Here is a 20,949-nt window from a genome sequence, read left to right as displayed (position 1 = left end):
AATGAGGTAGTTGGTACTAGCTAGCAAAAGATAGTTTTGGTACTTGCAAAAAAGTAATTGGAATATACACTAATTGCATACACAATAAAAAGTGACTAAAAAACAAGTAGTGATAAACAAAATTAAATGGACAGGTAAGAATAATGAATATTATTAATTTGGAGTAAGATTTGACTTGTAATTTAAAATTATGAGCAATTTATAGTGGTAAGAAAGAAGTATAGAGTATTGGAGGTATTTCATTAGCTAGTGATGAAAAATAATAAAAATAATAATGTACAATATAATAGTAACGTACACTATATGCACCACACGTATATATGTATTAAGGGCACTTATCTAATCTGTTACAAAAATGTCAGCTTTTCTAAGGAAGGTAGAGAAATCGTGTTCATTTGAGATAGTATATTGTTGTCCTGTTGATGTTTTCCTTACTAGTATTTTCCCATCTCGCGTGAAACACTGATGTATTTTGTTTTCCTGTTTAAGTTTTCTCAGCCTGAACAGAAGGTTTTGACGTTTTTTTGTTAGACACTCATTTATGTACACTCCATTTTTCATTGTAATTGCTGATTTAATTATATCCTTTCTTTAATCGTATGAATGAAGTCGGATCATTATACTGTGTTTACTTCCTGGTTTTCCTAGCAAACGTGTTTCTTTGATTTCATTGTTTTGCACGATGACTTGTACGTGGTTCTGTATTATCCTGATAGCAGTTTCTTTGCACTGTGCTTGTGTTATGTCACTAGGAATGTGTGGACTGTTTATTATTACTGCATCAGACAACTTATCTTGTTCAGTTTTGTCGTCTTGGAAATCAAGGTATTCATTTAGTCGAGTGTGCATGTTCTGATTCCAGTCCTTGATTGCTTCTTCAACCTTCATATTTATTGTTGTTATTTGCTCAGTGTGACTGGCTATAGCTGCTTTTAGAGTATTTTCTGTGTCAACACTTCCCGATGTAATCTTCTCTTCAAGGTTTTGGATCTTATTCTCGAGGTTGGTTATCTTGGATTCTCGTCGCTCGAGTGTTGCTTTGATATCTTTGATTTCATTTTCTAGAGCAACGATGTAGTCCTATCATGTACGACTGCTTTAAAGATAGACCCAAACTCCTCCCAGTTTTCTCCCGGATTAAACACAGGCATGCATAATTCTGGGAGTTTTGGTAGACACCTCTGATTTTCCTTACTAGGTTGACCAACAACATTGTCTACACCCTTTACCTTCTCTAAAGCCTTAGTTTTGCAGGACACAATGTTGTCCTCCACTTCATAATATTGATCCAGCAGCCGCTCCCTTTCAGCATCATCTGCACAATTCACCAGAAGATCGCTCTCACAGTCCTTATACCACAATTTATATGACTCATATCTACTTTCTAAGGCATCTAGGTGTAGCTTTAATTCATCAGGGTTTACCGTTTCTTGTCTCATTAACTCCATACACTTGTTGTATGATTTAGTAACATGACCCTTCCGAGCTTGTAGTGACGCTTTCTTTGCTTTGGCATCCACGGACTTGCCCGCCGCACTAACTTCCTCAGACCCAGCCATGGTTAGGGAATTAATAATCACCAATTATACGACTTAAGTAGACACTTTGTGTGAGTAATTCTTGCACTTGTATAAATCCTAGCCACCCAGGTGCTAGTAATTAATTGGGCTAATTATCATCCACCACATGACCGATTAAATTTGTGTACCCTATACCCACTTTCTTCAATCAGTCACTTAATTATTAAGTAATTAATTCAATTAATTTTTCACTGATTGCATCCGGTTCAGGAAGGACCAGCGGGCAGATATGGAAAATTTTATAGGAGTGATTACTTATACATACCTCAACATTACACGCATACGAGTAATCTCCTTGGGAGACAACAACGATATTGTTCACCGTAGTCACCCATGTAGACATGTGAGAAAACTTAACCACCTCTGGTCACTGCAGGTGGCCCCTCAACCCTCACAATCTTATCCATATCTATCCGAGACCAGTATAAATTGGGTAGCACCCTCAAGTACGGCGCTACTAATTAATTGTGGACTGTATAGATTATATTACTTTAACTGAATGAAGGGGGGGGGGTAGGTTACACATGGATATACCCATCAAGGAAAAAACACTTGTACATAATCCCACCACTTACCAGATATTCTCTGGTGGTCACTTGATGTGGCTGGATCACCCATAACCTATCCAATTAAAACATACCTAACTGGCCAGTATCAGTCTGCTATAACTAGAAAGGTTACTTAACTGTGGGTGATTGATGCTCCTTATTTCCTCCATTCACCATCTCTTTTCGATGTCCTGCTACACTGACACGGTTCTTATTCCAGCAGGACGAGGTATCCGTTGGTTTGTCCCGGTTTAGAAGTCGTGATTCCATAAAACTTCGCTATCCTCGGGACGAGAACCACGCGTTCACTCGGAGCAGGGCGATTTATTTCACTTCCCGCATTCTCTTAACTTAATGTTATTATCACTGATTACATTACCATTCACAAGACGATTTAACGTCTCATAATTATGATGGGTGCGCCGCCATGGAATGTGTCCAGGGGAAATTACCCGTGAGTTAATCCTCACTCATCGGTCACTCCATTAAGATCTGAGACCGATGAGTGAGGATTAACTCACGGGTAATTTCCCCTGGACACATTCCATGGCGGCGCACCCATCACCCACGGTCCTACTATTATCCACTTATTTTACCACTTTATCACGGTGGTCACATAAATCTCGTTCCCTCACTCTTCACCAGGAACAATTACGACACTTCCTATTAGGAAGTGAGGCCTATAGTAATCCTTAGGCCGCCGTGAACGCCAATTTCCTGATCCCATGTTTCACAGCTTCCTCACTACATTCAAAACACTCCCGCCACCTCGTGCCCCAGTTCGACCTATACCCCCGCACATCTGCGCATGCGCAGCGGGAACCCAGTTGGTTCCATTCAAAATACAAATACATTTTGACCCAAATCAACACATTAAACACTTATTAGGCACTATAGCTTCGGAAATTAAATAATTTCCACAACTGCCACCTTCCCTTGTTGTATATTTTATTTTTCCTTTCTCTTTTTTTTTTTTTTTACCTTTTTCCCTCTCACTGTATGGCACCCCACATTACACTTGTTAACCAAACGCTGGTAATTCTAGAACTCTCGCTTCCACACTAGCTTTGTATATTTGAATCTGTGTATATTTGATTCTGTGTGGCAACAGCGCCTAGTAGACCCACAACGGTTTGTCACTTCGAAATATTACTGATTTCAGGCTACCTCTCGACTTGTTTTAACTAATAACTCTGGTTATCACTCGTAGGATTGTTCACTGACGTTGTCACTACCACTGATTACTGCTAGCAGTTGTTGCACACCTTAAAACACTAAGGTTCTCGGAGCCTTGTGCCCCCACGTCTGCACGGGATACCTGACCTGACCTGTGTCCTGTGTGTGTATGTGTTTGTGTGTGCATGCTTGTGTGTGTGTGTGTGTACTCACATATTTGTGGTTGCAGGGGTCGATTCATAGCTCCTGGCCCTGCCTCTTCACTGATTGCTACTAGGTCCTCTCTCTCCCTGCTCCATGAGCTTTATCAAACCTCGTCTTAAAACTATGTATGGTTCCCGCCTCCACTACACGACGGAAAAGAATAACAGAGCGGCTAAAAGAGGTCAATATATCTGAAATGCGTAGGGAGACACTGGTCAGAGAAATAGCAAGCATCGAACTCAAGCTAAAGGAATCTTATAGGAAGAACTAAAAGCCATAAATGAAATCAAAAGAAACCCAAAGTATTTCTTCTCCTATGCCAAATCAAAGTCGAGAACAACGTCCAGTATTGGGCCCCTACTTAAACAAGATGGGTCCTACACAGATGACAGCAAGGAAATGAGTGAGCTACTCAAGTCCCAATATGACTCAGTTTTTAGCAAGCCGCTAACCAGACTGAGAGTCGAAGATCAAAACAAATTTTTTATGAGAGAGCCACAAAATTTGGTTAACACAAGCCTATCCGATGTTATCCTGACGCCAAATGACTTCGAACAGGCGATAAATGACATGCCCATGCACTCTGCCCCAGGGCCAGACTCATGGAACTCCGTGTTCATCAAGAACTGCAAGAAGCCCCTATCACAAGCCTTTTCCATCCTATGGAGAGGGAGCATGGACACAGGGGTCGTCCCACAGTTACTAAAAACAACAGACATAGCCCCACTCCACAAAGGGGGCAGTAAAGCAACAGCAAAGAACTACAGACCGATAGCACTAACATCCCATATCATAAAAATCTTTGAAAGGGTCCTAAGAAGCAAGATCACCACCCATCTAGAAACCCATCAGTTACACAACCCAGGGCAACATGGGTTTAGAACAGGTCACTCCTGTCTGTCTCAACTATTGGATCACTACGACAAGGTCCTAAATGCACTAGAAGATAAAAAGAATGCAGATGTAATATATACAGACTTTGCAAAAGCCTTCGACAAGTGTGACCATGGCATAATAGCGCACAAAATGCGTGCTAAAGGGATAACAGGAAAAGTCGGTCGATGGATCTATAATTTCCTCACTAACAGAACACAGAGAGTAGTCGTCAACAGAGTAAAGTCCGAGGCAGCTACGGTGAAAAGCTCTGTTCCACAAGGCACAGTACTCGCTCCCATCTTGTTCCTCATCCTCATATCCGACATAGACAAGGATGTCAGCCACAGCACCGTGTCTTCCTTTGCAGATGACACCCGAATCTGCATGACAGTGTCTTCCATTGCAGACACTGCAAGGCTCCAGGCGGACATCAACCGAATCTTTCAGTGGGCTGCAGAAAACAATATGAAGTTCAACGATGAGAAATTTCAATTACTCAGATATGGTAAACACGAGGAAATTAAATCTTCATCAGAGTACAAAACAAATTCTGGCCACAAAATAGAGCGAAACACCAACGTCAAAGACCTGGGAGTGATCATGTCGGAGGATCTCACCTTCAAGGACCATAATATTGTATCAATCGCATCTGCTAGAAAAATGACAGGATGGATAATGAGAACCTTCAAAACTAGGGAGGCCAAGCCCATGATGACACTCTTCAGGTCACTTGTTCTATCTAGGCTGGAATATTGCTGCACACTAACAGCATCTTTCAAGGCAGGTGAAATTGCTGACCTAGGAAATGTACAGAGAACCTTCACGGCACGCATAATACCAACAGACCGCTGGCAGTCTTCAAGCTGGCACTGGACAAGCACCTAAAGTCGGTTCCTGACCAGCCGGGCTGTGGCTCGTACTTTGGTTTGCGTGCAGCCAGTAGCAACAGCCTGGTTGATCAGGCTCTGATCCACCAGGAGGCCTGGTCACAGACCGGGCCGCGGGGGCGTTGACCCCCGGAACTCTCTCCAGGTAAACTCCAGGTAATACCTCTGCTTAAAGCTATGTATGGATCCTGCCTCCACTACTTCGCTTCCCAAACTATTTCACTTCCTGACTACTCTGTGGCTGAAGAAATACTTCCTGACATCCCTGTGATTCATCTGTGTCTTCAACTTCCAACTGTGTCCCCTTGTTACTGTGTCTAATCTCTGGAACATCCTGTCTTTGTCCACCTTGTCAATTCCTCTCAGTATTTTGTATGTCGTTATCATGTCCCCCCTATCTCTCCTGTCCTCCAGTGTCGTCAGGTTGATTTCCCTTAACCTCTCCTTGTAGGACATACCTCTTAGCTCTGGGACTAGTCTTGTTGCAAACCTTTGCACTTTCTCTAGTTTCTTTACATGCTTGGCTAGGTGTGGGTTCCAAACTGGTGCCGCATACTCCAATATGGGCCTAATGTACACGGTGTACAGGGTCCTGAACGATTCCTTATTAAGATGTCGGAATGCTGTTCTGAGGTTTGCTAGGCGCCCATATGCTGCAGCTGTTATTTGGTTGATGTGCGCTTCAGGAGATGTGCCTGGTGTTATATTCACCCCAAGATCTTTTTCCTTGAGTGAGGTTTGTAGTTGTGTGTGTGTGTGTGTGTGTGTGTGTGTGTGTGTGTGTGTGTGTGTGTGTGTGTGTGTGTGTGTGTGTGTGTGTGTGTGTGTGTGTGTGTGTGTGTGTGTGTGTGTGTGTGTGTGTACTCACCTATTTGTACTCACCTATTTGTGTGTGTGTGTGTGTGTGTGTGTGTGGGTGTGCATGCTTGTGTGTGTGGGTGTGCATGCTTGTGTGTATGCATACGTGTGTACGCTCGTGTGCATGTGTCTGTGCGTTCGCCCTCGTGTGTGCATGTGTGTGCGCACACGCTCATGTGGGTGTATGATCCACTTAATATTTGTATTTATAACTCATTACAACTGTGGCCGGGTATGGACGTGTCATGACTCATTACTTTGTAATTTGTTCATGATTGTAACCATGTATAGGAGTGAGGATGGTTCTTTACCTTTGTAACTTATGATTGTGACCAGATCTACCTGGAGTTCATTACTTTCGTAACTAGTTCAGCTATCATAACTTTGGGGTCCAGTCCCTGGACGCATTATGTACCTCTGTAATCTTTTGACTACCACCCACAGGATGGGTGTGAGGTGCATAATTAACATATTAAACTAACTAAACTCTATGGAATGAGCTTATTTAAAAATGTTATGGCAGGCAGTGTCATAAGTATTTTCGAGATAAATAAAAAGACCACATTGCAAACGTACGTATCCAAGCAGCTTGAGGGATAAATGATAGAATGGCCCTTACGAAAACCAAATTCAAGGAGGATGGGGAGAGAATTTTGGGTTCTCAAGTACCACACTAAACATATGGTAACTAAACATTCCAGCAACTAACAGATTGCACTAGTATAAACAATAGGTCCATGGTGAGAGGTGTTATGGCCTAAAGTACATGGTTTACGAAAAAGTAAGATGACAGTGTTTTCCATTGAAGAGGAAGGATCCATTGGAACCAAACAAGATTGAGAAGATGTAAGAGGATGGAGCAGAAGGAATATCAGGAAGAGGTATGACATGTATAAAACACCCAATCTGTCTGCCCAAACTGCCAACACGAGCATCAAGGGAGTTGGGTGTATGAGTGAGAAGTAAGAATGATCACTGTTATGATGATCAGGTACTACAGATCAATTAAGAGCAAATGCTATAGAAGAAGAGCATAAAGAAAGATTTACACATGAAAGGGAACGAGTGCGATGATTTAAATGTGGAGGAGTGCCTGGGTTTAAGACATGTAAAGATGGAGAAATGAGAAAAAGCCTCTAATTCTTCCAAACGAGTTACAGTGAGACCCTCCCTAGAGCAGATGATGAGCATTAAGATTACCCAATAAAAGTAGTGGAGCAGGTAAGGAAGAAATGTAAAATTGAATGTCAGGGATAGATAGTGGATGTGAAGTGGATGGATAAAAAGAACAGTGTATCACTTGCCCAAATAAGACTCAGGCTGCAGTATACTAAAGCTGAGTATGAACTAAAAGCTGCAAATAATGAATAACACTGTCCACAAGAATGGCACTTACGTTGTATGTCTCGTTGGCAAATGAATGGATCTAGTGACCATAATAAAACATAGCCAGAAATAGGAAGTCCAACTGTGTAAAGTAATTTTGGTTCTTGTAAACAAATAAATACAGGGGAAATTAGGAGAGCAACAACTGGAGCTCTGCACATTTTCCCTTGCACCATCTGATGCACACATTTTGATCAACAGGAACTTTATCAATTCTTTAGAGTTGATAAAGAATTGGAGAATTTATAAAAATTACCAGGTGCATGAAACGTCTCAATAAAATTCTATAAACTGCATATTTTCTTAATAACATTGTGCTTGAATATTGACATTTTTTCCACTGACTTTGAATGTTGATAAATCTAAACCAAATCTAAGATGAGTTCTGCCTTTAATTAGCCTTTCAACCAAACAGAATGTGGAGGTAGGAAACTTTGGTGGCTGGGAGATCATTTCCCAGAGGATGAAGGAGGCCAACAAGATCACTGCCAACTACATCGACCTTCTGAAGCAAGTGTAGGTGTTATGATTATATCCATAGGGAAATTCTAAGCCTGTAAGGTTCTTACATTGTTTATATCCTCTGTTTATTTTAGTTTTCTATTTGTGCACTTCAGTCATATCTCCTCTAACTCTGACTTTCTAGAGTGCAAATTCAGTTCCTTCAGCCTATCTTTGTAGGAAAGGTTTCTGATATGTAAGATCAACTTTGTCATCTTTCTCTTTATATTTTCCAGCTCATTAATGTCCACTCTGTAATATGGCAACCTGAACTGGTTACCAGACTAAATGAGGCCTTGCCAATGATATACAGTGGAACCTCGGTTTTTGTATGCCCTGGTTGTCCTAGGATTTGGTTTTTGACGACATTTTTTGTGGTAATTTTCTTCCAGTTTTCGTACATCTGCTCAGTTTTCATAGATTTGACAGTGGTCTGCCGTACCAAACACGTCCACCTGCCTGCGCCCACACAAAGCATCCCACGCATTCTGACTAAGTCTGGCTTTGTTTCTCGTTGAGTGAGCATTACCCTGCACGTCTGGAAAACATTTCATAATAATCCATTGTAATAAGCCACCATGTGTCCTTGAGAAGGACTTTGAAGGGTTTGAGGCTGACCCTGATGGCCCTATGCCTATTGTAGAATCTACTGTGTCTTTGAGGAAGTCCAAGGGATTGGATGTGAGTGGCCAGGATGTAGAAGAGTTGGTGGATGACCACAGGGAAGAGCTAACCACTGAAGAGCTGCAAGACCTTCAACTGGAACAGCAACAGACTGCAGCTGAGGACATTGCTTCAGAGGAGGAGGAAGAGAGAGGGAAGAATGTGCCTTTTTCAGTGATTAAAGACAGTTGTGCAAAGTGGAATGAGTTAAAAACTTTTGTGGAAAAAATATCATCCTAACAAAGCTATTGCAAGCTGAAAACCGAGGTTCCATTGTACTGTAGTTAGAAAAGTGATAAACACTTCTAGAAATCTATAGTTATAAGATCTTAAATAAAATCATTTATACCATAACTATAAACGGTTAGAGATAATAATACACTGTACAGTGTATACTTCCAATTGTTGTTGCACATGAATAATGTCATATACATTATTTAGTTTAGCTGTACTAGTGTAGTTTTTATGTTACCATCATTTTTACCCCTTGGATTCACTCTTCAGGGCATCAGCAATGGACACCTTTGGACGAGCACTAATAAAAACTGCTAGAGACTCACGTCTACCTGATATGGAACATGGGTTAGTCAATTCATTTGAACTTTGATATGAGATTATAAATGCCATTTATGTTTTTTTCAAACCATTCCTACTTTTTTCCATTAAATAAAGTTAGAAGATTAAAGATTAAAGACTTTATTTCTTTGCATAGGTTACAATGAGTAATTACAATTTTGATTTGTTAAGTACAAAGAAAGCCACTATCATGCTGGGGTATTTCGAGCAAACTAATCCTAGTACATAATAACTACTTAAGTCTACACAAGATAAGAATGGTTAACATTTTAATAAATCTTTTTTGTATCTTAATACTACAAATGCGAGGTAGTCAGGGTGGAGGTTTATAAGATTAATAATCTTGAAGTTGTGTATAATAAACACAATATTACAATTAATGGTTCAAACAGTAATATTTTATGGACTGGCTGATGTTTTAATAGACTAGAGGTCATATAATATAATATTTGGGAGAGCTGCTTCACACTGATTAAAAATTGTCATTTGGTTAGTACTGAGAGATGAGATGATTTTTAGGCATAGCCCTAAATTTGTATGTAGTCAGGGTATCCTTAACCAGTTCAGGTAGTGAATTCCAGATTTTCAGGCCCTTTATGTGCATTGCATTTTTGCAAAGTGTGAAACTGACACGAGGGATGTCGAAGAGTGCCTTGTGCCTTGTATTGTGACTGCATTCTTTTGTAGCTATCAAGGAGAAGTTTGAGTGGAGGGTTTATATTGGAGTTTAATAGCAAGCTCTGCTTATGATAAATTAAACACACTTGGGTATCTTTAATGAGGAAACATTTCGCCACACAGTGGCTTCATCAGTCCACTGTGTGGCAAAATATTTCCTCATTAAAGATACCCAAGTGTTGCACATGTGTCTAATTTATCAACTTGTCGGTTCTCAGAACCATTCATCTACAAGTTCTGCTTGTGTAATTAGACACTTTGTTTTATTATAGATTGCTGACCTACAAACATCTTCACTTATGAATGGGCTCTGTAGAACCAGTTAAATTTTTAGAACCACTGATCTGCAGTAGAAACAAGCAAAACAATCATCTTTTGTACCAGAGATATTGCTTTCTATAAATGCAACTTGTGTGTAAATTAAGAAAATCTGGAATGCACCTCATGAAGGATGACTCTCATATTATGGCTGTAAACAACTCACAGAACAAGAAAGATTCAAACCATAGCAAGCCAGTCCAAAAACTAGCAGGCCAGTGCTCAAACCACATGGTACAGTAGTTAAAGCACTGGCCTGGTAGATTTTAGGACTGGCTTTCCATGGGTTTAAATCAAGCCTGTGCTGTGAGTCATGTGTAAGTTAACTCTGGGAATAAAATTCATTTATACGTTTGTAAGCTTATGTAGAAGTTTGTATACTCATTTGGGAGTTTGGAAGCTTCAACTTACAAATGCAACTCATTCTTATGTTGAAATGTTTGTAAGCTGTGACATTCATAAAAAATATTATATTTTTTGCTGAATAAAAGATCTTACTCAGATTATTTGCCTTGGAGGGTTAACAACTCAGGATTATCTAAGAAAGCCAAGTTGTGTAGCTTATTTACTTTGCTCTCCTCACAGAGAGCTGAAGGCATCACTGTTGGCTGCTCGAACAAGTGTGGAGTACTGGGGGCAAGACAGTGTGGATGCAGCAGATGCCATCACCACAGAAGTTACTCAACTATCACAGTATCTTACACAGGCCAAGCTTATATGCAAGCATGCCAAGGAGCAAGCTAAGTAAGGCTGTGTCATAGAGTATGCGAATAACAGAGACTGAATAATATTTTATACTGTACAGTAGTATTTAGTCTGGCATTTATGAATAATAAATTGGTGGTGTGTTGTGATAAAAATTACGTATTTTGTAAAAATGTTCCCCAGATCTTTCTAGCAATAATGTTTCTGAGTTTTGTTAATTGTGCCTCTTATTACATAAATTACATAACAAGACTCAAAATTTTAATAAATACTTCAGCAGTTAATCAGAAAAATTTATATCTGGTATATTATTAACGTACTAATGAGGTTTTTTAGTGAGGTTACTAACTAATGAGCTGCAATATTTAGGTACATATTTGCATATGTATACAAATGCTCTACAGCTGGCTGTATTGTTATGTAATGTGTCTGTGTTGTAGACAACGTCAGCAGCAGGTGCGGGAAGGAATGCGGAGAGTGCAACAGGCTCAGCGAGAGTCTCAGGTATGTAAAACATGTTTTACTTACCTTACATGTATTGTTACCACATACAGTATTTTCAGTATTGCAGATAACCTGGACTAGATCTTTATCCTCCCATTGTAACTCATGAAGTATTGTACCATATTCATTGAGAAACAGTAAGCTTTTAGAGGGTCATACAACACTTGGAAAATGGAAGGCAGTCAGGTTCAGTCCAAGGAAGAGAAGGGGTACTTTCAATTCTTAGGATTAAGAGCTCTTCACTAGTTTCAAGACACCCCTCTTAAGGATGAAGCTAAGTACATGAATTGAAGGAATCATAGGGACGATACAGGATTATTCAGCATGATAAATTGTTGTTAGGATGACATTAAGAAAAGGCTTTTTTGACAGGAGCTTCGAAGCGGCTGGCAAACAGGGACTCTGGAGTTTTCAGATATTGAGTTCCAGATTTTATGTCCTTTTATCCACATTAAATTTTTACAAAGATTGAGCTGGATGTGGGGAATATCATAGAGATTTTTGTATCTAGTATTATGCCTATGAGTCCTGTTGTAACTGTCAAGAAAGAATAATGACAATAACAATAACAATTTTATTTTAGCATGACACATGTTTATACAAAGGAGTGTAACAATTTGGTGAACATACCAAAAACCCCTTTATATGCAGAGCATTTCAGGCAAACTTAAGACTAACTTAAGTTTGAAGTAATGATTAAATAGTTGAGCAATCATCAAGCACAATATACAGTAATGAAATTGAAACAATTTTAAGTTTGAAGTAAATGATCAAATACAGTAGTTGAGCAGTCATAAATTATTTTGGAGTTTTTTGAGTAACTGGTAGGTTTTAAGTATAGTGTTTGTCTGATTAATTTTGGGTGATGAGGTGATTTCTAAGTAGGGCCTTAAACTGATTTGCAGGCAGGCGCCTTTTAGTGTGTTCTGGCAATGAATTCCAGATCTTCGGGTCCTTTATGTGCATAGCATTTTTGCATAGGGAGAGATGGACAAAAGGGATATTGAAGAGTGATTTGTACCTTGTATTATGGCTGTGCATTCTGTTGTAGTTATCAAGGAGGAGTTTGAGAGGAGGGGTTAATATTTGAGTATAATGTTCTGTGTGTGTAGTAGACAAAATAATAAGTGTGGATGTTTTGTATACACCCTCTCCTCACTTACCGACATACTCGTTTACCGACGGCTTGGACTTACGACGGGCTCTGACCCGTATGCATACCTATATAATGTATATAAGAGCTGATTTCTTCTATTCTGTTTATTACAATATTCAGTACACTACTGTATAAACATTTAAAAATATACTAAAAATGTTATAAATGGTGCAAAAGTGACATTAAAATAATATCAGAGATGGTTGACACAAACCCACTACCATTACAGTATGCTCCTCATTTAGCAACAAATTTGTTTACCACATGGTCTTAGGAACAGAACTCCATTGTTAAATGAGAAGAGGCTGTATTAAGCAAGTTAAGGCTCTTAAAAAGTGATGGAGTGTGCTGTCTAGTACAGGAGTTGGTAATCAATTCCACTGCAGCTTTTTGTTGAGTTATTAATGGTTTAAGGTGATTTGCTGTGGTTGAGCCCTATGCACAAATACCATAGGTGAGGTAAGGGTAAATGAGAGATTGGTAAAGAGCAAGAAAAGCTGTGTGGGGTACATAGTACCTCATCTTTGAAAGGATGCCTACTGTTTTGGAGACTTTCTTGGATATTTGCTGTATGTGGGTCTGGAATTTGAGACTGCAGTCAAGGTGGAGGCCTAGAAATTTGCCCTGTGTTTGTCTTGAAATGGGTGAACCATTCATCAATATGTTTAGCTCTGTTTCCAAATATTTGGAAGCTCTGTTTCCAAATAGCATGAAGTAGGTTTTGTCTATATATTATTGTCTATATTGTGGAATATTTGATAGACACCCTTGGTGGGGTTGCCTTGCCTGCATGGGTTCTCCCTGCCTGGGTAGGGTTGTCCTGCCATGGTGAGATTGCCTTACCATTGAGGGGTTGTCCTGCCTTAGTGGGGATGTCTTGCCTAGATGGGGTCATCTTGCCTTGATGGTCTCACCTTTTCATTATGGGAAAAAGCCAGTATTAAAAAATAATTACAATATATTTACAGTAGTTTTATTATCAGTTTAATTTTGCAATACACTTGTACAAGTGCCTGCACTCTAAAGAAGGGGTGAGATATTTGCTGTTTGGAGGGAATTTTGAGCTGTTGTATCTGCACACCTCTGGCAAGACAGTGAGTAAAGTAAAAGGACACAAGTGCAACTAGTGTGACATTTTATTGTGGCAACATTTCGCTCTCCAGGAGCTTTATCAAGCCATTACAAACAATACATGAACACAGAGGGTATATAAAGGCTCAGAGTGAGGTGCAAGGACAAAATCCAAGCACCACGAACCAGTCAATGCAGGAGTTTACACTATACCCTGTGGAGGCTGTGACAAGATTTACGTAGGTAAAACAGCAAGAAACCTCGACACCCGCCTCAATGAACACATTTACGCATGTAGGAACGACAACTTGAACAACGCCTGTGTACAACACCGAAATTCCACCAATCATCTCATGAAATTCAGAGACGCCCAATTAGTGATCAAAGAAACTAATTTCCGCAGACACAAGTGCCTCGAATCAGCACTGATCGCTGTTTCGAATACAATTAAACAAAACAACGGCAGCTTCACCATCTCTGAAGTCTTAGCAAGAATCCTCCTGAAAACAGTAAACCCTGCCATCATATAGTCTCTCCTGTTATACTACACAAAGCACATTACAGAGAGTGAACACTGAAACAAGCTGCCTCTTTCCAGTCTATATTTGTCCAACCTATTTTTATGTTACCCAAGTAATAGCTTTTATGTCCTTTTACTCATGTACGAATTAATTGCTCTACAATATTGTATTACTTTTGTCACTACCACTACTACTACTACCACTAGTGAACATCGAAATGGTACCTCACTAGTATTGCACCTCACTCTGAGCCTTTATATACCCTCTGTGTCCATGTATTGTTTGTAATGGCTTGATAAAGCTCCTGGAGAGCAAAACGTTGCCACAATAAAATGTCACATTAGTTGCACTTGTGTCCTTTTACTTTACATATTGTCGGTAATTCTACCAACTTTATTACAAGACAGTGAGTGTGAGTGTTGGTGAAAATGTTTCTTTTTTGGGTCACCCTGCCTTGGTGGGAGGCAGCCAGTGTGTTAAAAAATATATGTACATGTATATACATGCACACACACATACATACATACATGTATAAATAAATATAATTTTCCTTCTTATTTTCTTGCTGTCTACCTAGAAAAAACTTCAAGAGTTGATGGATAAAGAAACAAACAAACTAAGAGTGGATAGTAAACCTGATGCCAAACCTAAAGAGCTAGAAAAGGTAAGGACATCCTGCACAAAATCATTTATATGTAGAGTTATTTCAATTGTGATTGTTCATGTATTCCAGGCAAAATGCTGTTTAGAGCTGTAATCTCAGGGAGGCAAGGGGAATGCATCTGCTTTACCTAGAATTTTGAAGCAAAAAGCCTACTATACATAAATACTAATTGGGAAATGCTGACCTTTTATCTTACAAAAATAGGTAGACTAATCAACAGTGGTATTAAACTTTTTATGCTTATAATGTAAGCTTATAGACATAGGTCGTGAGTTATTGTTAACTGACTGATAGCTATTTTAGGTGTAGCCCCTTAAGGACTTGTGCAAGCTACAGGCCTGCTAGTGAGTCAATGATTATTGATATTACCTTCTTTGGGTCATGCCAACATTAGTGGAAATTGAATATTTTTTTTAAGAAGTGATTTATATTCAATTCAATTCAAAGTTTATTCTCTATAAGGATTACAATGCTGAGTTTACAGAATTTGGTTATTGTGTGGTTTACATGTAGTAAAATAATGATTACAGAGTGTACCACTAGAACACCTAGCATGGCTAGGCATTTCGGGCAGACTTAGTTTAAATCTTAATTTTAAAATATTACAAATTATGAGGTAAGTTGGTATTATGGCAAAGTGACTAAATACGAGATTGTGAGCTTAGCAATGTGAATGCTTTTGTTTTGGCACAGTACATAGTTTCAGTAATGGAGTATCACAGGATTCATTATTTTAAGATTGAGATTAATATTTCTGTTTATGGTCAAATGGGTGAGTGAGTGTAAGTGTGAACCACCAGGTGGTATTCGTGTAGTTAGTTGACGGGGTGTATCAGGGAGATAAGATGTTTTCTAATGGAAGTTTTGAAGGTGATGAATGTGTCTGCAGTTCTAGAGTTATTTAATTAGAGAAGGAGAAAGACAAACCAGGGGAAGCTAACAGAATGCAGCATTAGAAACAAAAATGTATATATGTACCTGGTATGATTTAGCAACTGTAGATTATGGTCATTTGGCAAGGCTGAAATTTAGCAGTTTAGATGAGGATCATCAGGTGATATATAGGGTCAATGGTGTAAAGTTGTCAGTATAGCAGGTGATGATGATAATTAACAGGTGAGGAGGAAAATAAAAATCTAATAAAATTATAATTTATCATGAGCTGAAAATGATAATTAAAATGGTTTGAACTTTACTAGTCCATTATTTTAAATTCAGTATGACTGGCATTATGCCATTTGAATCCAGCTTATCAGACACTGCAGCATCATGGAGCATTTATTAAGAGTATACACCACACTACTCATAGAAATATTACACTTCATCACCGCATTGCACCACTAAAACACTCCTTCCCACGCTTGTCTCCAGTAATTTTTGGCTGAGTATACCTGGAGAGGGTTTTGGGGGTCAACGCCCCCATGGCCAGGTCTGTGACCAGGCCTCATGGTGAATCAGGGCCTGATCAACTGACATACGAACCACAGCCCAGGTGGTCAGGTACTGACTTTAGGTGCCAGTCCAGCACCTTCATGAAGACAACCAGGGGTCTATTGGTAATCTCCTTTATGTAGGCTGGGAGGCAGCTGAACAGTCTAGGGCCCCTGGCACTTATTGTGTTGTCTCATCGTGCTAGTGGTGCCCCTGCTTTTCATTGCTGGGATATTGCATCGTCTGCCGAGTCTTTTGCTTTCATAGGGAAATCGGTACCTGACCAGCCGGGCTGTGGTTCGTACAGTGGATTGCATGCAGCCAGCAGTAACAGCCTGGTTGATCAGGCTCTGATCCACTAGGAGGCCTGGTCACAGACTGGGCCGTGGGGGCGTTGGCCCCCAGAACTCTCTCCAGGTAAACTCCAGGAGTGATTTTCACATGCAAGTTTGGTACTAATCTCTCTAGTATTTTCTAAGTATATATAATCATGTATCTTTCCCACCTGCATTCTAGGGAGTACAGGTTGAGGAACTTTAAGCATTCCCAGTAATTGAGGTGCTTTATCAGTTTTGTGCCGTAAAAGTTCTCTGTACATTTCTAGGTCAGCAATTTCACCAGACTTGAAAAGTGCTGTTGGTGTGCAGCAATATTCCAGCCTAGATAGAACAAGTGACTGACGAAATCGTAATGACACAATTGCAAACAAACCATACCACGGGCAGGATTTGAACCCGCGGTCAGAGAGTCTCAAAACTCCAGACCGTCACGTTAGCCACTGGGCCAGCTCGCTTCAATAAGATTCGTCCAACTAGGTGTATTTCTACACCATAGGAAGGTTAGCATAGGCACCACTGTGACCACAAATGCAAGTATGGTTAGAACAAGTGACCTGCAATGCCATCATGGGCTTGGCATCCCTAGTTTTGAAGGTTCTCATTATCCATCGTGTCATTTTTCTAGCAGATGTGATTGATACAATGTTGTGATCTCTGAAGGTGATATCCTCTGACATTATCACTCCCAGGTCTTTTACATTAGTTTTTCACTCTATTGTGTATTAGAATTTGTTTTATACTCCTATGCAGTTTTAATTTCCTCATGTTTTCCATATTGGAGTAATTGAAATTTCTCATCATTGAACTTCATATTTTTTTTCCAGCCCACTGAAAGATTTGGTTGATGTCCACCTGGAGTCTAGCAGTGTCTTCAGTAGAGGACACTGTCATGCAGATTCAGGTACCATCTGCAAAGAAAGACATGGTGCTATGGCTTACATCCCTGTTCATGTCAGATATGAGGATGTGGAACAGGATGGGAGCAAATACTGATTGATTTGTGGAACAGAGCTTTTCTCTATAGCCACCTCAGACTTTGCTCTCTTCACTGCTACCCTTCATTTTATATTTGTTAGGAAATTATAGATCCATCTACCAACTTTTCCTGTTATTCCTTTGTCATGCATTTTGTGCACTATTCACCATGGTCACACTTGTCAAAGGCTTTTGCAAAGTCTGTGTATACTACATCTGCATTTTGTTTGCCTTCTAGAGCATCCAGGACCTTGTCGTAGTGGTCCAGTAGTTGGGACAGGTAGGAGTGACCTGCTCTAAACCCATGTTGCCCTGGGTTGTGTAGCTGATGGGTATCTAGATGGGTGGCGATCTTGCTTCTTAGAACCCTTTCAAAGATTATTACAATGTGGGATGTTAGTGCTATCAGTCTGTATTTCTGAGAAAACATTCCTGTTATAATAATAATATCTTTATTTCTGCAAGTACATGTACAAGATATACAGGCCTAGCTGTACTACATAGAAAGCCTGGAGTTTTAGAGTTCCTGGGGTCAACACCCCCACGGCCCGGTCTGTGACCAGGCCTTCTGGTGGATCAGAGCCTGATCACCCAGGCTGTTACTGCTGGCTGCACACAATCCAACGTACGAGCCACAGCCCGGCTGGTCAGGTACCGACTTTAGGTGCTTGTCCAGTGCCAGCTTGAAGACTGCCAGGGGTCTATTGGTAATCCCCCTTATGTATGCTGGGAGGCAGTTGAACAGTCTCAGGCCCCTGACACTTATACAGTGCTAGTGACACCCCTGCTTTTCATTGGGGGGATGTTGCATCGTCTGCCAAGTCTTTTGCTTTCGTTGTGAGTGATTTTCGTGTGCAAGTTCGGTACTAGTCTCTCTAGGATTTTCCAGGTGTATATAATCATGTATCTCTCCCACCTGCGTTCCAAGGAATACAGGTTCAGGAACTTCAAGCGCTCCCAATAATTGAGGTGTTTTATATCCGTTATGCGTGCCGTGAAGGTTCTCTGTACATTTTCTAGGTCAGCAATTTCACCTGCCTTGAAAGGTGCTGTTAGTGTGCAGCAATATTCCAGCCTAAATAGAACAAGTGACCTGAAGAGTGTCATCATGGGCTTGGCATCCCTAGTTTTGAAGGTTCTCATTATCCATCCTGTCATTTTTCTAGCAGATGCGATTGATACAATGTTATGGTCCTTGAAGGTGAGATCCTCCGACATGATCACACCCAGGTCTTTGACACTGGTTTTTCGCTCTATTTTGTGGCCGGAATTTGTTTTGTACTCTGATGAAGTTTTAATTTTCTCGTGTTTACCATATCGGAGTAATTGAAATTTCTCATCGTTGAACTTCATATTGTTTTCTGCAGCCCACTGAAAGATTTGGTTGATGTCTGCCTGGAGCCTTGCAGTGTCTGCAATGGAAGACACTGTCATGCAGATTCGGGTGTCATCTGCAAAGGAAGACACGGTGCTGTGGCTGACATCCTTGTCTATGTCAGATATGAGGATGAGAAACAAGATGGGAGTGAGTACTGTGCCTTGTGGAACATAGCTTTTCACCGTAGCTGCCTCGGACTTTACTCTGTTGACTACTACTCTTTGTGTTCTGTTTGTGAGGAAATTATAGATTCATCTACCAACTTTTCCTGTTATTCCTTTAGCACGCATTTTGTGCACTATTACGCCATGGTCACACTTGTCGAAGGCTTTTGCAAAGTCTGTATATATTACATCTGCATTCTTTTTGTCTTCTAGTGCATCTAGGACCTTGTCGTAGTGATCCAATAGCTGAGCCACTTGTTATGCAGAGCATTTTGGGCAAACGAGGTCAGTTTTGTCCCAGGATGCGACCCACACCAGTTGACTGACACCCAGGTACCCGTTTTCTACTGTTGGGTGAATATATATAACTGGCGTAAGGTAACATGCCCAGTGTTTCAACCCTTGCTGGGAACTGAGCTCAGATACTAACCATGTGAAGCAAGAGCTTTTGCCACCAGGCCATGGGCCACCCTACCACACCCACACCATATTCACCTGTCCCTGCCCCTTTTTTTCCTATTTGCAAAATAGGAAAGAAGAATACGTATTTGATGATATTCCAACTATCCATAAGAATATGGAAGCAGAACTCATTAAACTCAGTTAAAAACTCCCAAAAGTGGCAGGAATGTTAGAACAAGTGCATATCATCCAATGGAGATTACTTTGAAGGAGAACTGCTTGTAAAAATGTTTGTACATTATTCTTTAAAATAAAGGTTAAGCCTCAGAATATTCCTATCACCCATCATATAGATGCAACTAATGTGACATTTTATTGTGGCAATGTTTCACTCTCCAGGAGCTTTGTCAAGCCGTTACAAACAGTACATGGACACAGAGGGTATATATAGGCTCAGAGTGAGATGCAATACTAGAGGTAGTAGTAGTAGTAGTAGTGACGTAAGTTGTAGTAGTAGTAATAATACAATAGGGTAGAGCAATTAACTCGTACATGAGTAAAAGGATATAAAAGCTATTACTTGGGTAACATAAAAATAGGTTAGACAAATATAGACTGGATAGAGAAGGCCTATTTCAGAGTTCACTCTCTGTAATGTGCTTTGTGTAGTATTAACAGGAGAGACTATGTGATGGCAGGGTTTACTGTTTTCAGAAGGATTCTTGCTAAGACTTCAGAGATGGTGAAGCTGGCTTTGTTTTGTTTAATTGTATTCGAAACAGCGATTAGTGCTGATTCAAGGCACTTGGGTCAGCAGAAATTAGTTTCTTTGATCACTAATTGGGCGTCGGTAATTCTACCAACATTATCACCAATACACCATATGAATCCAACTTAAGTAAATTATTTAGTAAGGATATTCTCCAAATGTATCATTCATGATCTAAGGGACTGGCAAAGGTGCTTTGTTATCTAAGTTACAATGGTTATAAGTTAATTTTATCAGGTTAGAATGACTGATTATTGACTGTAAGCAAAGTCAGAGTATTTTTTCCACTTAGTGTTTAATAGTAACGGTAAATTTTAATCTTGTGTCAGGCATTACAGGCAGGAGTGAGGTCTGTGGAAGCTGCCAAAGAAGCTGAACTCCAACATAAAGATGCAGTCAACTTCCACAATGCTGTGCTTAATGAGTGGTGTTCCTATGCCCATTCTGGTTTTAATACCTTTCAGGTAAAAAAAAGGAATTGTAGGTCAATTATAGGTCAAAACCTTGCCAATAATATCCCAAGCTCAGATACCCCACCAAATGACTACCTCACCGGCAACTACCCGAACACACTGTTCCTAGCTCCGACTAACCCATACGAAGTCTCCCTTATTATCAAT

General features: G+C 40.1%; 1 protein-coding gene across 6 annotated transcripts in view; it reads left to right on the top strand.

The window, feature by feature from the left end:
* The first annotated feature begins 6,893 nt into the window (after positions 1 to 6,893).
* Positions 6,894 to 20,949, top strand: part of LOC128686150 (proline-serine-threonine phosphatase-interacting protein 1) — a 42,327-nt gene continuing 28,271 nt past the window's right edge. For 2 of the 6 annotated variants that reach the window (XM_070083138.1, XM_070083136.1), the window contains exons 1-7: positions 6,899 to 7,010; positions 7,931 to 8,031; positions 9,184 to 9,261; positions 10,837 to 10,995; positions 11,397 to 11,460; positions 14,786 to 14,872; positions 20,659 to 20,793. In XM_070083138.1, the coding sequence (XP_069939239.1) occupies positions 6,984 to 7,010; positions 7,931 to 8,031; positions 9,184 to 9,261; positions 10,837 to 10,995; positions 11,397 to 11,460; positions 14,786 to 14,872; positions 20,659 to 20,793 (651 nt within the window). In that variant the 5' untranslated portion in view covers positions 6,899 to 6,983. Of the gene's footprint in view, positions 7,011 to 7,930; positions 8,032 to 9,183; positions 9,262 to 10,836; positions 10,996 to 11,396; positions 11,461 to 14,785; positions 14,873 to 20,658; positions 20,794 to 20,949 lie in introns of all 6 variants that reach the window. The other 4 variants (XM_070083140.1, XM_070083141.1, XM_070083137.1 and 1 more) reach the window with 3 other exon arrangements.

The sequence above is a fragment of the Cherax quadricarinatus genome, chromosome 9 (assembly GCF_038502225.1).
Source record: "Cherax quadricarinatus isolate ZL_2023a chromosome 9, ASM3850222v1, whole genome shotgun sequence".
Classification (NCBI taxonomy): Eukaryota; Metazoa; Arthropoda; class Malacostraca; order Decapoda; family Parastacidae; genus Cherax; species Cherax quadricarinatus.
Note: the sequence above shows the minus strand (reverse complement) of the source record. Positions and strands in the feature narration are given on the sequence as shown.